The 21024-nt window shown below is 37.3% G+C and overlaps 1 protein-coding gene and 1 non-coding gene across 4 annotated transcripts in view; both read right to left on the bottom strand.

The window, feature by feature from the left end:
- The window catches only part of CCAR1 (cell division cycle and apoptosis regulator 1), a 44851-nt gene that overhangs the window by 14993 nt on the left and 8834 nt on the right, over window positions 1-21024 (bottom strand). For all 3 annotated transcript variants that reach the window (XM_074296574.1, XM_074296573.1, XM_074296575.1), the window contains exons 3-13: window positions 14626-14798; window positions 14202-14246; window positions 13038-13070; window positions 11531-11724; window positions 8853-8967; window positions 8576-8768; window positions 6348-6477; window positions 6055-6216; window positions 1959-2184; window positions 1290-1403; window positions 619-785 (exon numbers count right to left, since the gene is read on the bottom strand). In XM_074296574.1, coding sequence (XP_074152675.1) covers window positions 619-785; window positions 1290-1403; window positions 1959-2184; window positions 6055-6216; window positions 6348-6477; window positions 8576-8768; window positions 8853-8967; window positions 11531-11724; window positions 13038-13070; window positions 14202-14246; window positions 14626-14798 — 1552 coding nt within the window. The remainder of the gene's footprint in view (window positions 1-618; window positions 786-1289; window positions 1404-1958; window positions 2185-6054; window positions 6217-6347; window positions 6478-8575; window positions 8769-8852; window positions 8968-11530; window positions 11725-13037; window positions 13071-14201; window positions 14247-14625; window positions 14799-21024) is intronic.
- On the bottom strand, window positions 936-1001 carry LOC141559282 (small nucleolar RNA SNORD98). Its single transcript, XR_012487343.1, has one exon. It is a non-coding gene; the product is annotated as a small nucleolar RNA SNORD98 (small nucleolar RNA).

Raw genomic sequence — 21024 nt, forward strand, 5'->3', positions numbered from 1 at the left:
CAGAAGCCATAGTTGCTCTTTGGTGCGCTTGTCCAGCTTGGCTCCCTTCGGTGGAGCGGAGCACGCTCACAGCAAGTGACGCAGCCCCAGGCTGCGCGCTCGATTAGTCACCCCACACTCCCAGGCACCCTCAAAGAAGGCGCACAAAATCAAGTGTGTGGGAAGTGAGAGCTTTTTCAAATCAGGTCTGAATAGTAGTACAAGACGCACAAGACAAATTAGCCTCAAGAGAAAATATGGCTGGGCAGTGAGTCAGCAACTACAGCGTTTACTTTATGACAAAAGAATTATAATGAAAGAAGTTCTCTCTTGTCGGTCTTCTCCAGCTACGCATGAAATGAAAAACATTTCCAACATACATTCCCTGCAGAAGTACAGCATAACAAAACACAGTTCAGTTTGCAATTCATTGTGATTAGTCCTTAAGTCAGTTCTGAACACTTTTGGCACCAAACAAGTTCTTGCTACAAATGGGACTTTCCTTTTGAGTAGTTTACCTGCATCACCAAAGCTTGCTGAATGAGATGGGGGGGAAAAAGGCTGGTTGACAGACACATCTAAATAAGCTATTAGCACATTTCTATTCATGCCAGTCATATGGAGAAGATTGGTACTTACCATTGAGTGCACACACTTAAATCAATGCCTGTCAGAGCCTTACAACAACGAATAGCAGTCTTTATCAACACAGAGGGATCTTTCTCTGGGTCTGGTCCATCCAGTGAAGGAGACCAGTGGCCTCCAATAGCCATGGCCTCATCCTTGCCTTTCATGCCCACTAAAAACTAAGTCAAAGACAAAGAACGGATTAAATGTTTTGTTATATTGCTTGTGCTTCTAATGTCAGATGATGCAAGAGCCTGAAAAGAAAACGTGCACACACCCCCTTCACAAAGTCCACTTCATTATCCCTGATGGGCCTACTGGCCAAGGAAGAGCTCAGGTCATCATGTTCCACACTGTATTTCAGCAATGGAATAGGATTTTACTCATCACAACTCATCCTTGCAAAAAATTTCCTCATAACCTGATTTATTTTCAACCACAAACTCAAAGTCCAACTTTAATGATGTGAAAATACACTCCATTTCATTACCACTGTCAACATGGGGTGACATTCAGCATAGACCCCTACGTACCAACATCTTCATATTCTACAAACACCATGACACCAGGGTGCTACATAAATTCTGAATTATTACCCAAGATTAAAACCTGTTTTCTCTTTAACATACGGGAAATTGTCATTAAACAAAAACAAACCCCCTTTCAATGGATAGCCATTTTACCTTAACAAGTCTAGCAGGATGTTGGAATCCATCTCGAAGTTCTTGCGGATCTTCAGCAAGAGCGCATGATTTGTGATATAAGTCTTCCATACTAGGGCTAGCCATCAGCATTACCTATTACATAGTCAAATAATTCAATCCTGTCAAAATAGTCTAAAGTGGTAAAGAAGAAAATGAAAGTGGCAAAACTAGATACACCCTCCTCACCTTTTAGATATGCAAATTTGTATCTGAACTCCACTATACAAAGGTACCCCAGAGCACGAGGCTACAGCAGTGGTAGTGAATCATAAATACCTGACATTTGTATTGGTTTCATCTTTTTTTTCGAGGGATGCTATTAATAGTGTTTTGAAAATATTACAAAGCCATGTGTAGTAAGCAGTGTCCCAAGTGCTCCCCCTGAAGATTATTGGCCATGCGGTGGGTGCCCTCATTTCTGGGCCCCTGAAGACCCAGTAGCACCTTTCTTTCTTCTAGGCACATCATGATGTCATAACTGATACCATTTCTTTCATCTTCAGATTCCTCCAAACTACATAAGGGACAAGCAATTGCCTCCCCAATTTGAGAGTAGAAGGACGAAGGGCAAAGAGAGGCTACTTAAAAACCATCATCTCTCTTCCTTTCTGATCCAAATAACTGTCAAGTCCCAGATGGAATACAAACCTTGGCACTATACAAGTGATCGGCATCAGGCGGGTCAAGTATAGCCACATTTTTCTCCAAAGGATCTACCTCTCTGTGCATGACGTAGAAATTACAGTAGTTTCCCAGCTGGAATGGTCTTGACAAAGGAAAAGCATCGACCCACATAAACTGAGCATCAAAAAAGTCACTAGGGATGTACAGATTCTGATAACGACGTCTTAGTTCCATCATGTCACAACTAGGGCTGCAAAACAGAAACAAATGATGAAGAAAATAGCAAGTTTAATATGGACTTCACATAGAGTCACATAATATGGAAATTAAATGTTTACCCCAAGACAGTTACATCTATATGGTTGCATAATAGTAACAGTAACAGACTGAAATCATCTTTAAAATTTAATAATAGTTACACTTTCCAAAAGGAAAAGATGAAAAAGTCATTTTCTAGGAAGAGGAAAATATTGGATTTATTTAGAAATAAGTTGCCGTAAAAAAAAAAAAAAAAAAAATCACCTATTTTGACAAATGACACTGCTGTCTCAGCAATTCCTTCACTGCCTTCTTTGCATGGAGGAAGTCCCGTTGAAACCAAAGTCATTAATTAAAGTCCCTCCTCCAGACAAAGTTGGAGATCCAGCTCTTAAGTGGGGGCTCTGAGGAACAAGCTATTTTCTATACTTTATAGACTTTGAAAGGAGATGAGCAAGGTGAATAAGAAAAATGTTCAATTCCTGAGCGCCTCAATCAGATTACTACATAACCAAATTCAGCTTTAGTCTGCAGTGAATTCTTTAAAAATTAGATACATTTATATTCAAAATAATTAAGTACAACAATCCATTCCAAAGTCAAATATCCACACCTTAGCTTCCCTAGTCAATTTGAAATCTTTCAATGAATGGTGGATATATATTAAGGTTAAATAAAAGAGGTATATTCAGTTATAAGGTTCATGATTTATCTTCAAAGTAGTCTATATTTGAAAAAATTTACAAAAATGAGAAAGTACTGCTTACCCCTGTAATAGCAGAGACTTTGTAAGTGGCCATAGCAGCACTATGGACCCAGAAAATTAATCTACTGGGAAATATTTTTGACCAAACTTTTTTTTTAGCAAGCAGTGGAAAATAAAGAAGTTGGTGTTTTTCAGAACTGAGAAATCTTGACATTAAGCATAAGGGGCTATCATAGGAAGACAAATATAAGCATAAAAAGAAATGCATTTTATGGTGAAGAAAAAAATGTAGAAGGGCAAGAATAGCAAATGTGAAAGATCTTCATGAATGAGATCATTTATTTAAGGCCTATCAATGTCTTTTGTTTTTGCACCCCAATCAAACCAGTAAAAAGTCCTCTCACAACTGAACTCGATCTTGCACCAAAGAATAGTTTAGCAAAAGCAATGGCCACTGGTATTGAACTCAGTCCCTACATTGCTACCAAGAGGAGGAAGATACAGCTCAACATCTGTTCATCATGAAAATCAATCAGAGTTCAGTGATCAATGACAGAACATTACTATAGAGAAAGCTCAGACTGCCCCTCTGAGAAGGGTTGGAAGGACTTAGGTACAGAAGAAATACCTATTTTTGTACTAAGTTTAGTTTTCCTCTCTTTTTTCATTTTTTTTTTCCCCTGAGGCTGGGGTTAAGTGACTTGCCCAGGGTCACACAGCTAGGAAGTGTTAAGTGTCTGAGACCACATTTGAACTCTGGTCCTCCTGAATTCAAGGCTGGTGCTCTATCCACTGCGCCACCTAGCTGCCCCTTCCTCTCTTTTTTCAATAGAAACAGGAGAGGGATAAACAGAAAGGAGAGTAAGAAGGTTGGATTTTCTTAATTAACCCCCCCCAAAAGAAACCAAACCCCCCCCAAAAAAAAACAACTAGAAGTTGGCTGCTTTTCAGCATTGCTTGCTGGCATTTATCTCAGTCATTGTGTATATAATTCTGCTTAGTTCATATAACTTCACATTTCTTTGAAATCCCCATATATTTTGTTTCTTATAAAACACACTAAATAAATTGCTTGTAAATTGACACTTTTATGACAAAGTGCTACTATGAATATCTGGAACTATCTGGGGTTGTTCCTTTTGTTGGGGATGAGGGGAATGTTAACTATTACACAATAATGGGAATCTTAGAAATCAAATTGAGAAAAATAGTAACTCCATTATAATTTTTAATACTTCTTAAAAGAGAAACAGACTGAGTCAGAAGTCAATGGCAAAAGCTAGACAATCACTCAATCAATAAACATTTCTTAAGAGCTTATTACGTGACAGGCACTATGGGAAGTACCAAAGAAAAGGCAAAAACCTCAGCCTGCTTTCAAAGAGTTCCCATTCTACTAGGGAAAATAATTTTATATATATATATATATATATATATATATATATATATATATATATATATATATATATATATATATATATATATATATATATATATATTTTTTTTTTTTTTTTTTTTTTTTTTTTTTTTAATATAAAAAGAGGGAGACAAACCGACAACGGGAGAGGGCACAGGAGAGGGATGGTTGGGAATGGGGACACTTTCGGAGAGGGAAGGCACAGCAGCTAAGGGTGTAGGCCATACTTCTTGCCAAAGCTAAAATTAAGCTGTGTTTTAAAGGAAGCCAGAGAAGTCAGGAGGCAGAGATAAGAGGGAAAGGATGCTCTAAGGCTGGGGGACACGAAAGGAAATGAATGTCATATGTAATGAACAGCGACAGCGAGGAGGACGACGTAGGTGGGCTGTAGAGAACATGAGAGGCGTGGGGCAGAGGTGAGGCCGGAAGAGTTTTAAATGTCAAACAAAGTTTGTATTTAATCCTGGATATTAAGAGGGAGGCATACAAGTTCTGAGGGCAATGATGTGGTCATGTACTTGAAGCAAATCACTGGCAGCTGATTGAAGGATAGGTTAATGTGGGAGGAGATATAAAGAAGGGAGGATCTGAATGAAGGGGTGGCTTCGGGGATAAAGAAAGTAAAAGCAAAATCTGGCAGCAGATTTAGATGTGGAGAGAGTGAGGAGGAAATATAAGCTGAGGACCGTGGTATCAAGTTTGGGAAGAAAGGAGGATGGGGTTGGTGCTAGAGAACATGATGAATTGTTCTGGATGTGTCCAGCTTGAAATGTGCAAAAAGGCAAGAGACCAGGACTGGATATTTCTGATAAATCATCCAAACGGAGTGAGAGAGATGGGAATCATGTTTAGACATAGTTGGACCAGATGGTCTCCAAGGCCTTTTTCATTTTAAATTTCATGACAAAGAAAAAACACAAGTCTCTCTAATCACAAAATATTCTCAAGAAATCTGCATTCTCTATGAGTAATATATTGTCTGCTACAAAGTAACACGAAATATATAAAAGTAGCTCCTCTTTCCATAAAAGCCTGACCTTATTGTAAACTTTAATTCAACCTAATGTATGTATAGTTTTTAGTATTATTGGAGGCAAGAGATTGGGATATTCGGGGGGTGGGGGTGGGGGTGGTAGAGAGAGAGAGTGAGTAAGTGTGTGAGTGTGTGTGTGTGTTTATCTTATACTTAGGAAATGCCATCATTCTCTAAGGGCAGACCAATGGAACTAGAAAACTGGCAAGCTTTGTCATATTGCTTTCAACTTGTCCCCACCACTCACTTTATACTGGGAATGGAATAAGGAAAAGTAGCAGTGTAAAGACTAGGGGGACCCTCATAACATTTCTGTGGCTGGAATTTCTCAAAAGTCAATTATTTTGAAGTGTCACATATATATAAAGTGTGGTTGTAAGCAAAAAGACACCAACAGAGCAGGTGATAAATGAATGAGTTAAAATTTAAGAATGAGTTTAAAAAAAAAAAAAAAGACAAAAGATTTTTGTTGTTTAAAAAAATATTTTTCTAAGTGCATAAATTCCCCTGAGAATAAAGGTAGAATGAGGCAATTGACTACACTAGAAAAAGTTTTTTCCCTTTTGAGTGCTATTCTTTTAATATCATACCGATTCCAGTAAAGCTTTACTTGGAACCACAAAGAATGGTGTTAATCCATAAAAGAACTGGCAAATTATGATAAATTTTGAACATTTCAATATTGAAAAGCCCAATAAGGACCTACCAATCTAGTGAAAACTTTGAAAACTGAACAGTGTAACGAGGGACGACACGCCGAGGTCTTCGAGGTGATCGCTCCCTCTCTCTTCGGGGAGATCTCTCCCTGGAACGTTTCCTCTGAGGTGATCTTTCCCGAGATCTACGTCTCTCTCTTTCCCTTTCACGACTAAAAGGAAAGTTTAACAAAAATTATTCTTGTTTCTAGCACAAAAGAACAAATCTTTACAGAAAAACATTCTAAGAAGTCAAAAAAAGCAACAACCAAAAGTCCCTGCCCGAGTTGCTGAAATACCGTACCTTCTGTCATCTTTCCTGTTGGGAACTGGGTCCCCTCTGTCATTTCTCCCTGAAAATCTAGACGGTGGGTCTAATCTTCGTGCTGGTTGTGGCTGTGAAACTATACGGACAGGGGGCTGTAACAAACCAGCTTAAAGAGATACAGATACACTTTAGGATATACTTTTACAAATTACAAAAACATCATCTAGCTCAATTTTACATACAGTTGCCTACATATATTCAGAATAATTATAAATTGTTAAAAATTGTATAAAAAGTTCAAAAGAAAGGCAAGCAGCTAATAATTTGGTGTTATCAAATGCTAAGTACTTTCTTGATGACATTCTTCAAAGAATGATGAAGTACAGGCTATCATTAAAAAATTAGTCATTAAAAGCCTCTTTCAAACAAAAACTACACATTATTCAAAATGTTTTTGTTACAATACAGAAATTAAAATCTTGAACTGTGGATTTAAAGAATACAACTCAACTAAACAAAATCACAAAAACAAAGGCAATCCCTCTTCAAAGGCCAGAGACATTTCAAATTTTTCTTCTCTTTTCCAATTAACAGCACAGGCCAAACAGTACCAAACTTTACTGGCCTTAACATGTTTGTACTATTTGTTCAGGGCTGAAAAAAAAACAAACTTATTCAGATTATTAAAAGAAAGAGATGAACATATCTAACATTTCAAATTCTAATTGCAAGTTAGTTTATAATCATAGTGAAACTGTGAGGAGGAGGAGTTGAGCAACAAAATTTTGCAATCTTGAGATTTGAAGCAATGAGCATGAAAAAGCAGGAATCTTAATAAGGACTGGAATAAAAAACATTCAATTCTAGGCTTGTTGGCGGTTCAAGATACATAGAAACCTCACCAGTCCTGATCAGGATCATGCTTTTTTGAAACTAGTCTGTGGTAAGAACAAATTACAGATAGCATATACTGTCAATTTGAATTATATCTTTAGTGTGTAGGTTGTAGTGAAACAAAATTTATAGAGTTCTGAAGAAGTAAATCAATATCAAGAACATTCATATGACAAACTGTTCCTAGGATCTTATGCAGTTTTACATTAAGATGACAAGTTAGAGGGAGTGGGTGACTTCAATTTTTATATGGAACATTAAATTTTTTTTAATCATCAGAGCTAATTTAAAACATGAGCACAAGGAAGCTCCAATTTGCCCTCAAATATAGAGGGTCCAAAAACTTGACTATCTGGTTGAGAGAGATAGACATCTCAGCCTCCACTTCCAGAGTGCCTTTTTTGTTTTTCTTGAAGGACATCAGAAAGGTGTTGCCATAACATGCAAGTGAATTGGATCTGAGGGAGGGAGGATTGGGCAGTCACCAGCCTTACTTTCTCCTCCAAGACCATCTGGGTCCAGTGATAGAATATACATCAGGACAACTGGAGATGGCCCTGGAATCTCTACCTCTCACCTGAAGCACCCACCTTCCTTAATACAACAGGAGCATGCTTCCTTCTTACCCATGAGAAAGCATACTATCTTCTAGAAAAATAAGGACTCAGTTCCTGAGTGAAATTTGGGAGCCCATTAAAAAATTAAGAAAAACATATTATAGTATACTATAATTCAGTTATATGTACCTCCAGAGACCAAGTGGGAACCATCACCATAAAATACAGCCATCTTTAAAATAGGAAACTTTGGAATTTCTCAAATAGAAAAACTTTAATATGGGGAAATTTTGTCCAAACCTCTATGAAAATTAAGCTAGAATGATAAAAAGTGATGCTATAGCTTCAAAAGGCACACTAGATTTTACTGCTTAAACATTTTGTCTTTGTCTATTTAAATGTTAAATCAGAAAGAGTAGTGGCTTTTCTCTCAAAGGTAATAGTAAGCACAACTACATACCTTGTCACACTCAAAGCACAACTGGATACAATCTCATTTAAATCAGCATAAATTAGGAGGCAAACACTTAAATAAGGAAATGTCATTTCATGAGTCTGTTAGGAAAAGCAAATTAATATAAACCAGGGTTTGCACTATCAAATCATTTCTGATGAAGCAGTGAGTTTTGGCTGGGATTTACTGAAGAGTGGAAAAAATTTAAGGAAAAAAGATGCTGTCTTTCTATTTCCTCTACACTCAACTCTTTTAAAACTTCCTTGTCCTTTTGCAATCAGCTATGTATTTCTGATCTTTAAATAATGTAGTAGTCTGAACCATTCCCAAAGAAGACACAGATCTCTTTCACATGATACCTTTCTGTTGTGGCTGCTGTAATAAAGGCTGTGGCTGAGTTTGAAGCAAAGGTGTAATTGATGCTGCTGAAATCTGTGCCTGTAACAGTGACTGTGGTTGAGGCTGAGCCTGAACACCAAATGCAGTCTGCTGGGTCAGTGGCTGGAGCACAGCTGGAGGAGTCTTCAGTAAAGGCTGGGTCTGAGACTGATTCTAGAAAAAAAAAAAAGCCCTTAGGAACTGGCAGATTTCCATTACAGTATCCTGATTGTCCTTTTACAGTCCATATGCACATACCTGATTTGGCAGGGTCTGAATTCTTTGTGCATTCCATTTAAAAGGCATGCTGGGATTGTAGGTGGCTTCCACCAATACTCTATCACCTACTTGGGGGGTTTTCCCTTTGACAGCGCTGCAAAGAAAAAGCAAACTGAGACCTCCGAGTAGAAAGCCATTCCTTAAGAACAGGCCCCCACCACTTTTATTTACTACTAGACTGATGATGTCATTAGCATAGGGTACTCCTGGTGAGGAAACTTTCTCTGTTCCTGAGGCCCAACAAGAAGCCGAGACTCTATATATCTTCTCTAAAGCACCACACTGATATTTAAAGAATGCAAAAGGCATGTCTAATGTAAAAGGTGGGGTTTTTTTTGGGGAAAAAAAAGAAACATCTCTGATTCCTGACCTCTCTTCCAATATTTGTATCTTTGATCTTAAAAAAGATGAAAAAGAAATGGTAGTCAGAAGGGACACTGCAACCTAACGTGGTGAGGTTGGCTGAAAACCAACAAAAGGACACAAAAATGAAGCTCTCTCCCTTGCTTCGCACATTAAAACACTGCTTACATGCAATTATCTACCAAAAAAGGAAATACACCAATACTGTGGAACTCACAAAGTAGGCTGAATGACCATTGTGTAGCTGTTCTGAGGTCACAAACATGTCATACTGGATTGCCTTTGTATCTTAAGTTTTGACATTTTAATTCCCTACTCTCACTGTTTGTCAGGGTCATTAATATGGTTAAAAATGATCAATTATCTATGATCCACATAGTGAGGATAGTTAACTAAAAGTGGGTTAACAAGTTTGTTGAACCTTTCTTAAGACATGTTTCATATTCCAAATGTCTGGCTCCAATCTAACTCTTAGTGAATTCCTTCACTTCCTAAACTTTGTGGTTTATCCAAAACAGCCTCCTAGCCATGATAATCCATCTCCCATCTCCATACCTTTGCACAAATTATGCTCTGCTAATTTTATTGTATTTTCCAAAATTATCCTCAACATATTTTGTGTCCATTCCCCCAGCAGAAGTAAAATCCTGAAAATCAGGGGGACTAAATATAAGATCTGTTACAATGTAGGTGCTTATTCAATGTCTGCTTAATAAAATGAACTCCTCTACTACTAATACATTTTAAAGGCAGAAATCCAGTTCTCTAGGTGGTACAATGGAGAGTGATTATGAGTTGCCCACCTCCAGCTGCCTTTTAAACATCTTAAACTCAATGTGTCTAAAAGAGAACTCATTTGTTTTCCCCTACATGCCTCTCCTTTACCCCATCACTGGTGAAGGCACCACCCTCCTATTGTCAACCCATCCTGGACTCCTCACTCTTTCATCCTTCACATCTAAGTTACAACCAAACCTGTTTCTATTTTCTGGTCCCTGGCAGAGCTTCCCTCCCTCTCTCCTCCCCTTCTACCTAGATTATTACAATAGCTGCCTCAAGTTTCTCTGCACTCCTGTCTTTCCTCCATTCAGCCCCCAAACTGATTTCCTTACTCAAATTTTAGTGGCTCCCTATTGCCTCCAAGCTCAAATACAAAATTCTGCCTAGTATAAAAAGCCCTTCATGATCTGGCTCCCTCTTATCTTTCCAGACGTGGTATGTCATACTTACACCAGATACCCCAGGATAATGCCCTCCTTGCTGCTCCTTGTACAAAATACTCTGCACCTCAGCTCTGACATTTTTACTGGCTTCCTTTCTCATCAATCTCAGATAAAAATCCCACCTTCTGTGCCAAGCTAGCCTGATCTTCCTTAATACTAATACCTTCCCTTTGCTGATTTTCTCTCATTTTTCTATATGTCATACACAGTTGTTTCATGTTGTCTCCTATTTTAGACTGTAAGCTCATCTTTATTGTATCGTCAACATTTAGCAGAGCACCTGCTACATAGGAGATATCTAATAAATTGACTGACAAATTTGGGATCAGGAAAATCTTAGTCTAATTCTGTCTCCAAAATTTACTAACTGTATGGCCGTGAACAAATCTACCTCAGTTTCCTCATTTGTAAAATGGGAATAAGAGATCCTACCTCCCAGGTCTGTTGTGAGAATCAAATGACAACTATATAGAACTAAATAATTACTAGGAAAATATATCAGTAGTAAATCATTACCGATAAATAATACTATAAAAAGACTACTTTACCAGCATAGTTAATAAAAGGATCATGAATATCAACTGACACAAAAATTAAAATTTTCTATATGTTAAAATTTTTCTCCCCAACATCCAGAGAGAACACTATGGAGACTGAATGTGGATAAAAACATAGTATTTTCATGCTTTATACTAGTGGGTTTTTTTTGTTTGTTTGTTTTATTTCAATTTTGATCTTATTTTTCTCACACAGCACGACAAATATGGAAATTTGTGTTTAACCTATATTGGATTACTTGCTGTCTAGAGGAGGGGCAGATGGGGAGAGAGAAAGAAAAATTTGGAACATGAAGTTTTGCAAGGGTGAAGGTTGAAAACTATCTTTGCATGAATTCTGAAAAGTAAAAAGCTATTTTTTTAAAAATTATTTCCTCCTATCCTTATTTTCTTTGGTTAATGACAGATATAAAAATTCCCAGCATCAAAAGAGGCAGTTTGGGCCTATGAAGCTCATACAGCCTGTGCTTGTGGAAGAACTTTGCTCATAGCCAAAGTAGAGTACACAGCTTACCTGAGCTGAAAAAATACATCCTCATCCACAAATCCAAACGTATCGTGTAGTTTTGTAACAACTCCTGTGAAAACTCGCTGCTTCTGAGGCTGAGTTTGTTGCTGACTTGACCGTGGCGTTGGGTACGAGACAGTAATTTGTGCTGCTGGCTGAGGAGTGGACAGGCTCAGGCTTGTAGGCAAGGCAACAGCTGGCTAGAAACAAAGAGACCCCCCAAGTAAATTGCTTAGGACATGCCTTGTTTGGCCTCATGGAGAAGATGTGGACACAGTGCACATGATGAAAAAAAGGAACTTCATGCTCCTCTGTGCATAAAGTATGTACACTTACAGAGTCATGGGCTTATTCAAATATAGATGGAGTAAAAATTGTAGAAATAACAACAACAAAAAAGTTTTTTAAAGTACTTTCCATCCCTTTCTTAATCTCCTTCCTCTAAACTGGAATGGAAGGACTGAGAGTCGGCTTGCCCTAGACAACTCCTGTTTCAGGAGTCACAAATCATTTCTTCCAAAAAATTAAGTGAAATGGAAAATAACCAGAGGATCTAGGTCAGCTTGGAAGGAAATGTTTGCTTTGGGAATGGAGAGCCACATTCAGAAGGAAGAGTAGGGAAGCTCTCGAGAAATGCAGTGAAGTTCCCAATTAAGGCTATTCCTCATTTCCCAGCTAAGAGCAAATGTAGTTTTGTGGAATAGAAGTCTGGTGGAGACAAGCCCCAGTGAATGCATCTCTTTGGATGAGAGGACAATTTCTAATCTGGTACCACACTGCTAGATTTGTAATCTCCACCAGATGAAGAATGAAAGCCCTAAGATATTCCCCATGACCTGCAAAAGAAGGGAAAGTGCAGAGATTTCAGCTGGAGTCAGTAAGAGTTTAGAGGAGTCATATGTGAAGGATCCCTTCCACTGGGAGTATCATGCACTGAGAAATAAAGTGTATGAGTCTGATGAAAATGGGGTACCAATATTCACTTGTTAAAATATTATATTACTTGATTTGTGCCCTTTAATTTGTAACCATTTCAATTCTAAGCAGCTTGAGCATGCTTGTGCACGCACACACACACACACAAACACATGTAGCTTCTCTACTAGATATGTTAAGCTCTATATTTGATATTGAGTTTTCAACTTGCACCCCTTTAAAATACAATTGACACAAAAACTATGAATGCAATCTATTACATCTCAACTACTGTCCAAAAGAAATTCACTGAAAACAAAAAAATAACAGATTTTAAAAACATCTCATTTCAGTAAATCCATGCAAAAGTCAAGTAGATCGTAGTCCTCTTTTTTATTGTTAGAATTAAATTAAATTAGATAATTAATCAGGCTAAAAAGATTTTTATGACCAGAAAACATTAAATAATTTGACATTTCTTTTTCCAGTGTAATGGATATTACCCATCATCTATTTGAATAAATAGGGTCAAAATAAAGGCTCATCATCTAAACAACATGTTGACCTCTAAATAAAGGAAGAAAGAAGTCAAACTAACCTGTGTTAACAAGGTCTGCTGAGGTTGCTGCAACTAAAAATAGGGGGGAAATTGCATTAATCACATAGCTATAATATATAAATATGTGCACACACACTAATATATGACAAATAAAAGCATCAAACATTACTGATATGTGCATATGTATGCTTTTAAAATGGCAAAGTTTTTTACCCATGGCTAAATTTTCATTTCCACTCCTGTCATAAATAATCTACATTACTTATTATAAGCTGTTATACACTCACACACCTTCCCCTCATACTTTTATATTTCTATGAGCTCCATTTTGTTGTTCTTACTAATACCATTCACTAATTTGGTCCTTTAGTGTCACTCCTCAGGGCAGAGTAATACAACATGATATGTGTAGTGCATGCTGGACTTGAGGACAGCAGCATCTGGGGACATGTTTCACCCTCTGACACTATCTAAGTGACCATTTAGCTCCACAGAGCTCTGAAGGATTATTTAATTGGCTATACCTCAACAATGGGAGAGCTGCACAGACATATGACAGCAGCTCAGTCATTAGGACATGAGAACATGTAATGATGAACAGGAGGTTAAAACTGACCCCTGAATTTAAAGAGAAGGGCAAGAGGAATGTACGCTAAGCTGCAAATTGTATTTGTTTTCTTTCTTTCTTTCTTTTTCCCCTGAGGCTGGGGTTAAGTGACTTGCCCAGGATCACACAGCTAGGAAGTGTTAAGTGTCTGAGACCAGATTTAAACTCGGGTCCTCCTGAATTCAGGGCTGGTGCTCTATCCACTGAGCCACCTAGCTGCCCCATTTTATTTGTTTTCTAACATTAATGAAATTTGTGCATGGGTATTTCTGTGATAAACCTTACCTTAGGTTTGAGACTCAATGTGGTCCATAATGTCAGATGGTTAAAATAATAAAATTTCCCTATAACATCATCTTTATTACATTTTGTTCACAGGCCACCCTCTAATCACTCCCAAAAGAACTCAAAACTCTGAGGACCATGAAAAAGATCACAAAAGACAACTAGTTCAACTCCCCCATTCTCCAGGTGAGCCCAGACAGGGAGAGTGATGAATAAGGTAACAGGTGGAAATTAAAATACTAGTATAAAAAATTTCAAAGTACTATCTTTAACAAGTCAAGTATATTTTAAGTTAGAAAAAAGGAACAAACCTGTTGCTGCACACTATACAGGGCCTGTTGAGGTTGTGAATATTGCTGGAAAAAAGAATGAAAAACACTGTTCAAAGTAGCATCCAGAAATTTAACTAAATTTGAAAAAAGTCCACCCAAACTTGACATATAGTAAGAATTATATTTAAACAAACTGTAAGTAGCCAAATCTCACTATGGTAAAATGAAGGCAAAGGCGACTAGTCAAAGGTGTATTTAACTTGGGCTTAAAACAACTAAAAATAATTTTGTTAAAAACTTATTTCTAAATTTGATTTAAATTATCACGTGATTTAGCCCTAAGAACCACTGAAACCACATCTGAAGGTGTAAATACTTCTTCTCTCATCACTCAGATTTTCTGTGGAGACTCAACAGGGCATTTTTAATCTTAAACCAGCTATGTTAACTGCTGAAGAGGTACCTGCTGCAAAGCTGCGGCAGCAGCTGCTGCTTGTTGCTGCAAGGCTGCAGTCTGAGTGAGCTGATAGTTGGCAGGAGTTGGGGTAGTAAGGCCTGCCGCTGCCAGGGCCGTCTGCTGAGTGTAGATGGTAGGAGATGCTCCAAGTAACGAGGGCTGCTGCACTCCCAAAGCAGCTAAGAAAACAAAAAGAAATCGGATGATTTAGCCCCTTTCCAGGAATTTTCCAAGGGTGTTTAGCTGGCCCCTCCTACCAGCAGAGCTACTGTGAGGAATTTTGTCAACTGAAAAGTCTCAGATGATAAGTATGAGGGATGGTGGCTGCTGGGGTTCATGGCTTCACATCATTAGATGGTAAACTAAAAGCAGAACCTTACGGATTTACAAAGGGTTTCAAGGCCCCCAATGATTATGAATGCATTGCTTTGTATTAAATCAACATTCATGGAAAATGAAGTCCATTTAAAGTAAGATGTCCCACAATCAACCCACAACTTATAAAGTTCAACAACGCAGGTCAAATGCCTAAAATGACATTTGGAACAAGGAAAGAATGTGAAAGAGAAAAGTCTAGATTGTTTTTGTTAACTTGCAGTTATTGTTTAAATCTTCAAACACTTTAGGGGGGGAAGGGATGACATTTTAATCTACTATGTCTGGAAGCACTATTGAAAAAGCCATACACTTCCATTCTTAACTATTCCTATTTTATTTATGGCAAGTCTAACATGAGTGTAAATATTAGCATGGTAACTTAAAATTACAACAAATTTTAGAGAATTTAGTGTTTTATTATATGGATCCCTTACTGTGTAGAGCTTTTGAGTTTTTTATTCTGCTGATTTTCCAGAGTTAGAATGACAGATTTATGTATTTAATCTTTATAATAGAGAATGTTAAAATTAGAGGTTGTCTACCTTAAAATAAAAAGGCAGCAGGAAGGATTAATTAAGAACCAAGAAAGAAAATTTTGAAGCAATATAAGCTCTAGTGCAAGTCTATTAAATGCACACAATTAATAAACAAAATAATCAGCTTAAAGAATATAAGACAAGAAATATTTCACAACTACCATGATGACAATCCCAGGGGACAAGCATCATGTTGTGATAATATTTTAAATACAACACAAACACAAAACGTTCAAGAACCCTCACAATATAATTTAGCACTTCTGAGACCAAGATCTCCAGACTTTTGAAAACTGGTTGCAAATTTACACAGCTTACAATAGTTGCTGAAGAGTATTACTTTTTCATGTCAGAAAATGGCAAATCCTTTCTGAAATATTCATTCCAATTAACCTTTGTGATGTGGAATAAAAGATAAAAAGAATCTTAAGATGGTTTACTGCTTTACTTCTGACCAGAACTTTTTGGAAGGATGTATTATTTTTGTTTTTGGACAGAAGGATTAAAAACAGGAATAAAGGGAGAATACAATATAAAGCAAGCCCAATTCTATGAGATTTCAAGAGCTTTTAAACTTTGATTTCCCTGTTCATTTCCTTCTTATTCTGCTTTCATGCTAAGTAAAAAGTGTAGGTCAGTTTAGGATAGAATGTCTATGGCTCCCATAAGACTCAAGAAAAGGTCAGTATAAGGTCAGGAAATACAGCTTGCACACAAATATTATCTGACTAATCAATCAATAGCTATTATTGAACAACCCTGGGAATACAAGAACAAAAATATTACTCTTGAAGAGATTACATTCCATTGAGTAAAAAGCAGGGACACAAATGGCTATACAAAACTGATAAAATATAGCCTTGGGGAGGAAGATACTAGTAACCAAAGGGACCAGGAAAAGTCTCTTGCAAGAGGTGATGATTTGAGTTGAGTCTCAAAGGAAACCAAGGTTTCAGGATTCTAATTGGAGAGTACGCACTCTAGGCACAGGGGACAGCCTGAATAGTGTGCAAGGGCACCAAGGTTTGAAACAGAACATCACATGTTGGCAACAGCAAAAGGACCAGTTTGGATGAACTGTGTAGAGAGTGAAGGAGGAAAATCTGTAATAAGGTAGAAAAGGGAACATGGAACTACATCCAGAGCCTCAAATGTTGAATGGAAAAAGTAAGGGGGAGTTCCTCTGGTACTAACATAGTTAGGCTTACAGCATAGCAGTTACAACAAACAGCAAACAACCAAAAAGGTAACAAAAACAAGCATCTGTCCTGTCACCTTTCCACTATGGTATTGGAGGCGAAGTGGTGGTATAGGAGGCAGAGAATGCTAAAAATCACATGTTTTTTTAAAGTAGAGGTGTCAAACAACACATGGGCCACAATACCCTCAAAAAATGTGACCTGGACCTGATGAAAATCTAGTTCTTAAATGTTTTGCAGAATACAAATGTATAACCTATATCAAATTGGTTATTATCTCAGTGAGGGGGATAGAAAGAGAATTTAATGTTAAAAATTGTTTTTACATATAATAGTGGGAAAATTAAATATTTTTCAAAAAATTAGTTCCTGTCTGATTTTAATGTTGATGACATTTTTCTAAATAAATAAATAAACATAAGAATGTGCTGTCTTCCAAATTCAATGTGTGACCTGTAGGAATATGTACAGTTGAGTGATACCTGTGTTTCCATGAGTTTGATACCAATGTTTCAGACTATTTATAAACATGCTGGGTAGATATGGACAAGAATCACATAAAACAGACAACCATAGATGCATTATGATTTGTAGCAGTTGGAGGAAAAGTAAATAGACTGAAAGAAATAACCACATGTGTTGTAGTTAATTGAATGCTGGAGTGAGAAGACTTTTTTTTGGAATTTCATTTCTACTGTTCTCAGTGTTTTCTCCATCTTCCTGTTCTAGGTACATGTAAAATTATTAAAGGCCCTATGCTTACATCAAAGAGAAATGCAATAATATGAAGAGAGGACTACATGTCAGGACATCGATGATGAACCAGTAAAATAGCCCCTTAAGTGTCTGTTGGTTGTGTATCTGAATGCTAGGATGATGATCAGTCTGAAGGATTCTTCTACTTCCAATAACTAAAGTCTCAAAATATTCATATTTTCAGCCTTAGCAAAGTACATGATCTCAATGACTCAAAGATCAGAAGAAAGGCATTATGATGAGGGGCCATAAGGACAACCATAAGACCAATAGAGATCAGCACATGATAAATTATGTAAAAGGTATTACAAATGTCTTTTAGGACTAAAAAGGCAGGGCAATCATGTAGCAAGAGACACAATGAATGAATAGTCCAAGTGCTACTTAGTATCCTTAAGACAGTAAAGGAACCAAAAGGCCTCTAGTAAGTAGAGAATGGATTTTTTTTTTTTTGGGGGGGGGGGAGAGGGGCTGAGGCTATTAGAGTTAAGTGACTTGCCCAGGGTCACATAGAAAGTGTTAAACGTCAGAGGTCATATTTGAACTCAGGTCATCCTAACTTTAAGGCTAGTGCTCTATCCACTGCACCACCTAGCTGTCACGAAAGAGTGGATTTTTTTTTTTTTTAGGAAGTTTTATCAAAAAGCATTTATGAGAAGCTGTGTAAAGATTATGAGCTTCACTAAATGTATATTCCACACTAAAATGACAGATACACACTAGTCTGTCAAACATGCAAGCCCTGTGGGCTACAACACTCAAGTCTAACCAGATTAAAACCTAAACGGGAAATATTTAACAAAATAAAGAAAAATACAATAGTACACAAATAATGTTAATGTGGTTTTCTAAGTGAACATGAAGACCTCCTCTTTGCACAGGAAAGTCCAGATGTCAAGCTGGAGTTGAAAACTTGTCATTGGTTTAATCCAAAGAGTCCCCAAAGAAGTGTGGGAATTTCTTTCAAAAAAAAAAAAAAAAAAAAAGACTGCCAAGAATCTGAGCTCATAAGTAAGCACACAACATTCTCTTTCCCTTATAATCAAGAAATCATGGTCAGTTTATCAGCCCATTGATACAGCAATAAATGGAAATATTCAGTGACTTCAACAACGAGAAACAAAAAGGATGTCTTTAATATCACATCTTCTAGAGTTCGGTAACATTTCCTAAATGGCAATGCCAAGGATTTATTAATTCATTCTAATCTAAAGCCTCATGTGCAAGTAATTTCTTCCCTAGATTGGGAGCCTCTGTGTTGTTTGGGGGCCAAAGGAATTTAAATATAAACGAATTTTGTACAGGCACACCTCATTTGATAGCACCATTTTTCTAATTGCCTTGTGTTCACATAGTCTGTGTCACGTTTCGACAATTCTCACAATATTTTAAACTTTTCCACTTTTTTTTCATGTCTATTATGGTGATTTGTGATCACTCATCTTTGACATTACAATTGTAATTATTTGGGGGCATCACAAAGTACAAATAATTAACAAATGTTGTATTTCTGGTCTCTCTCTTCTGAGGCCTTCCTATTCCCTGAGACATAGCAATATTGAAAAATATTACATAAACTTTTTTGGTAAAGCAGTAGCAGGATTTGAGGGGATTGCCTCCAATCATGAAAGAAGTTTTACTGTGGGTAAAATACTATTAAAGAGCATCACATGAAATCTTTTAAGAAGAATCAATTGACTGAAACAAATTCACAGTTACATCATTTTAAGAAATTGCTACAGCCACCCCAGTCTTCAATAACCCCCCACCCTGATCAGTTAGCAGCCATCAACATCAGGCAAAAATTACAACTCCTCCCCAAGCAAAAAAGATTACAACTTGCTGAAGTATCTGATGATGGTAAGCATTTTTTAAAGCAATAAACCATTTTTATTTGACATATATACATTGTATTTTTTTTTTGACATAATACTATAGTACACCGGACAGGCTACAATATACTATAAACATAACTTTTAGATCTGCTGGGAAACAAAATACTTCATAGGACTCTATGGTAATAGTCTGGAACCAAGCCCACAACATCCCCGAGATATGCCTGTATACATGATCATTTTCCTGAAGACCTATTAAAAACCTGTCTGCCATTAAGAAATCAAAAAAGGAATAGAGGTTGAGAAATTAAAGTGGTTATCTTTTAAAATCTTAGAGCAGTTAGATGACTTCTAAGTTCATAGGCTGAGAAAGAAATAAACCTGGCAGTGGAAAGAGAATACATAAGTTTACGGAAGATAACCTTGAAGGTCCAGAAGTCATCTCCCTTCCCCATACCCTTGCCCTGAGACTCAGAACTGGAAGTGGCCACTTTTTCCTTCAGAAGAACAATTCAGCTACAATACCCAAATCATCTACATCATAGTAGGTTCAGTGACCTAATCAGGCAAGATCCTCTTGCCACAAAAATCAGTCATCTGTACTTTATCATATAACTCTATGCAAATCTATTTCTCATCTGAATTACTGCAGTAGCACCTTCCTGCATGTGACCTTGCTGCTGCCATTCAGTGTTTTAGTGATGACACGGCACTCTACACACACATTCTCATTGATCCTCAACACTGTGAGATAGGTCCTTGTTTTATAGATGTGAAAACTGAGGCTGAAAGGTTAAGTGACTTGTCCAAGGTCATATAGCCAGTAAGAGGATGAAGCAGGATTTGTCCTGGGCCTAGCAGACAGTCTATCCACTGCACTATTCTGACATTTAAAAGTCTTCAGTCTGCTTCTAGGCCACTGCATTGACTTTCCAAAAAAAAAAAAAAAAAAAAAAAAAAAAAGCACAAGTCTCACTTCCCCTCCTGTTGCCTCAAGAATTAAGTTTAAACTCCTGGGCCATTTGCAATCCCTCCCCCACAACTCGAATGTAACTTTCCAGCTTTAATCCACTTTTCCATCCTTTGTACATTTTAGCAGCCAGCCACACCAGCCTTCTAGTGGTTCCCAAATGACACCGTCTTCAGCCTCCATGCCTTCCTTTTTGGCTCTTTGTACATTCCTTGCCTCACCTCACCTCTGCCTGACTCACTTCCAAGCTTGGCACAAGGGCCACCTTTTCCAAGAAGCTTTTCCTAATCTTCCAAGTTGCTAATGTCTTCTTCCATAAAGTCTGTCTTGCAACTTGAACTTTCAAGTCAAAATCCCAAGATAAAGTTAACAGGATAGCAAAGTAGATGAAGTGTCTTCCTTGTTCTAAGGCCTCGTCCACAAATATGAATTCAGAAAAATAAGCTGCTACATGTGACCAAAAGGTTTACAGGTATTCATTTTTTGTAAGTGTCCTGCATTCATTATAAAAGAGAGATAGAGTGATCCATGATCAGCCACCTACTTCCTTAAAATATAATCCTTTTAAAATAACCAAGTAAATATATTTAAACATTTTATAACACAGTATAAATCTCTATTTATTGACTTCTCTTTTGTTTGTTTGGTTTTGTTTTTATAGGCAATTGGGGTTAAGTAACTTGTCCAGGGTCACACAGCTAGTTGGAGGCCAAATTTGAACTCAGCTCTTT

Source organism: Sminthopsis crassicaudata, chromosome 2 (assembly GCF_048593235.1).
Source record: "Sminthopsis crassicaudata isolate SCR6 chromosome 2, ASM4859323v1, whole genome shotgun sequence".
In the NCBI taxonomy this organism is placed as follows: Eukaryota; Metazoa; Chordata; class Mammalia; order Dasyuromorphia; family Dasyuridae; genus Sminthopsis; species Sminthopsis crassicaudata.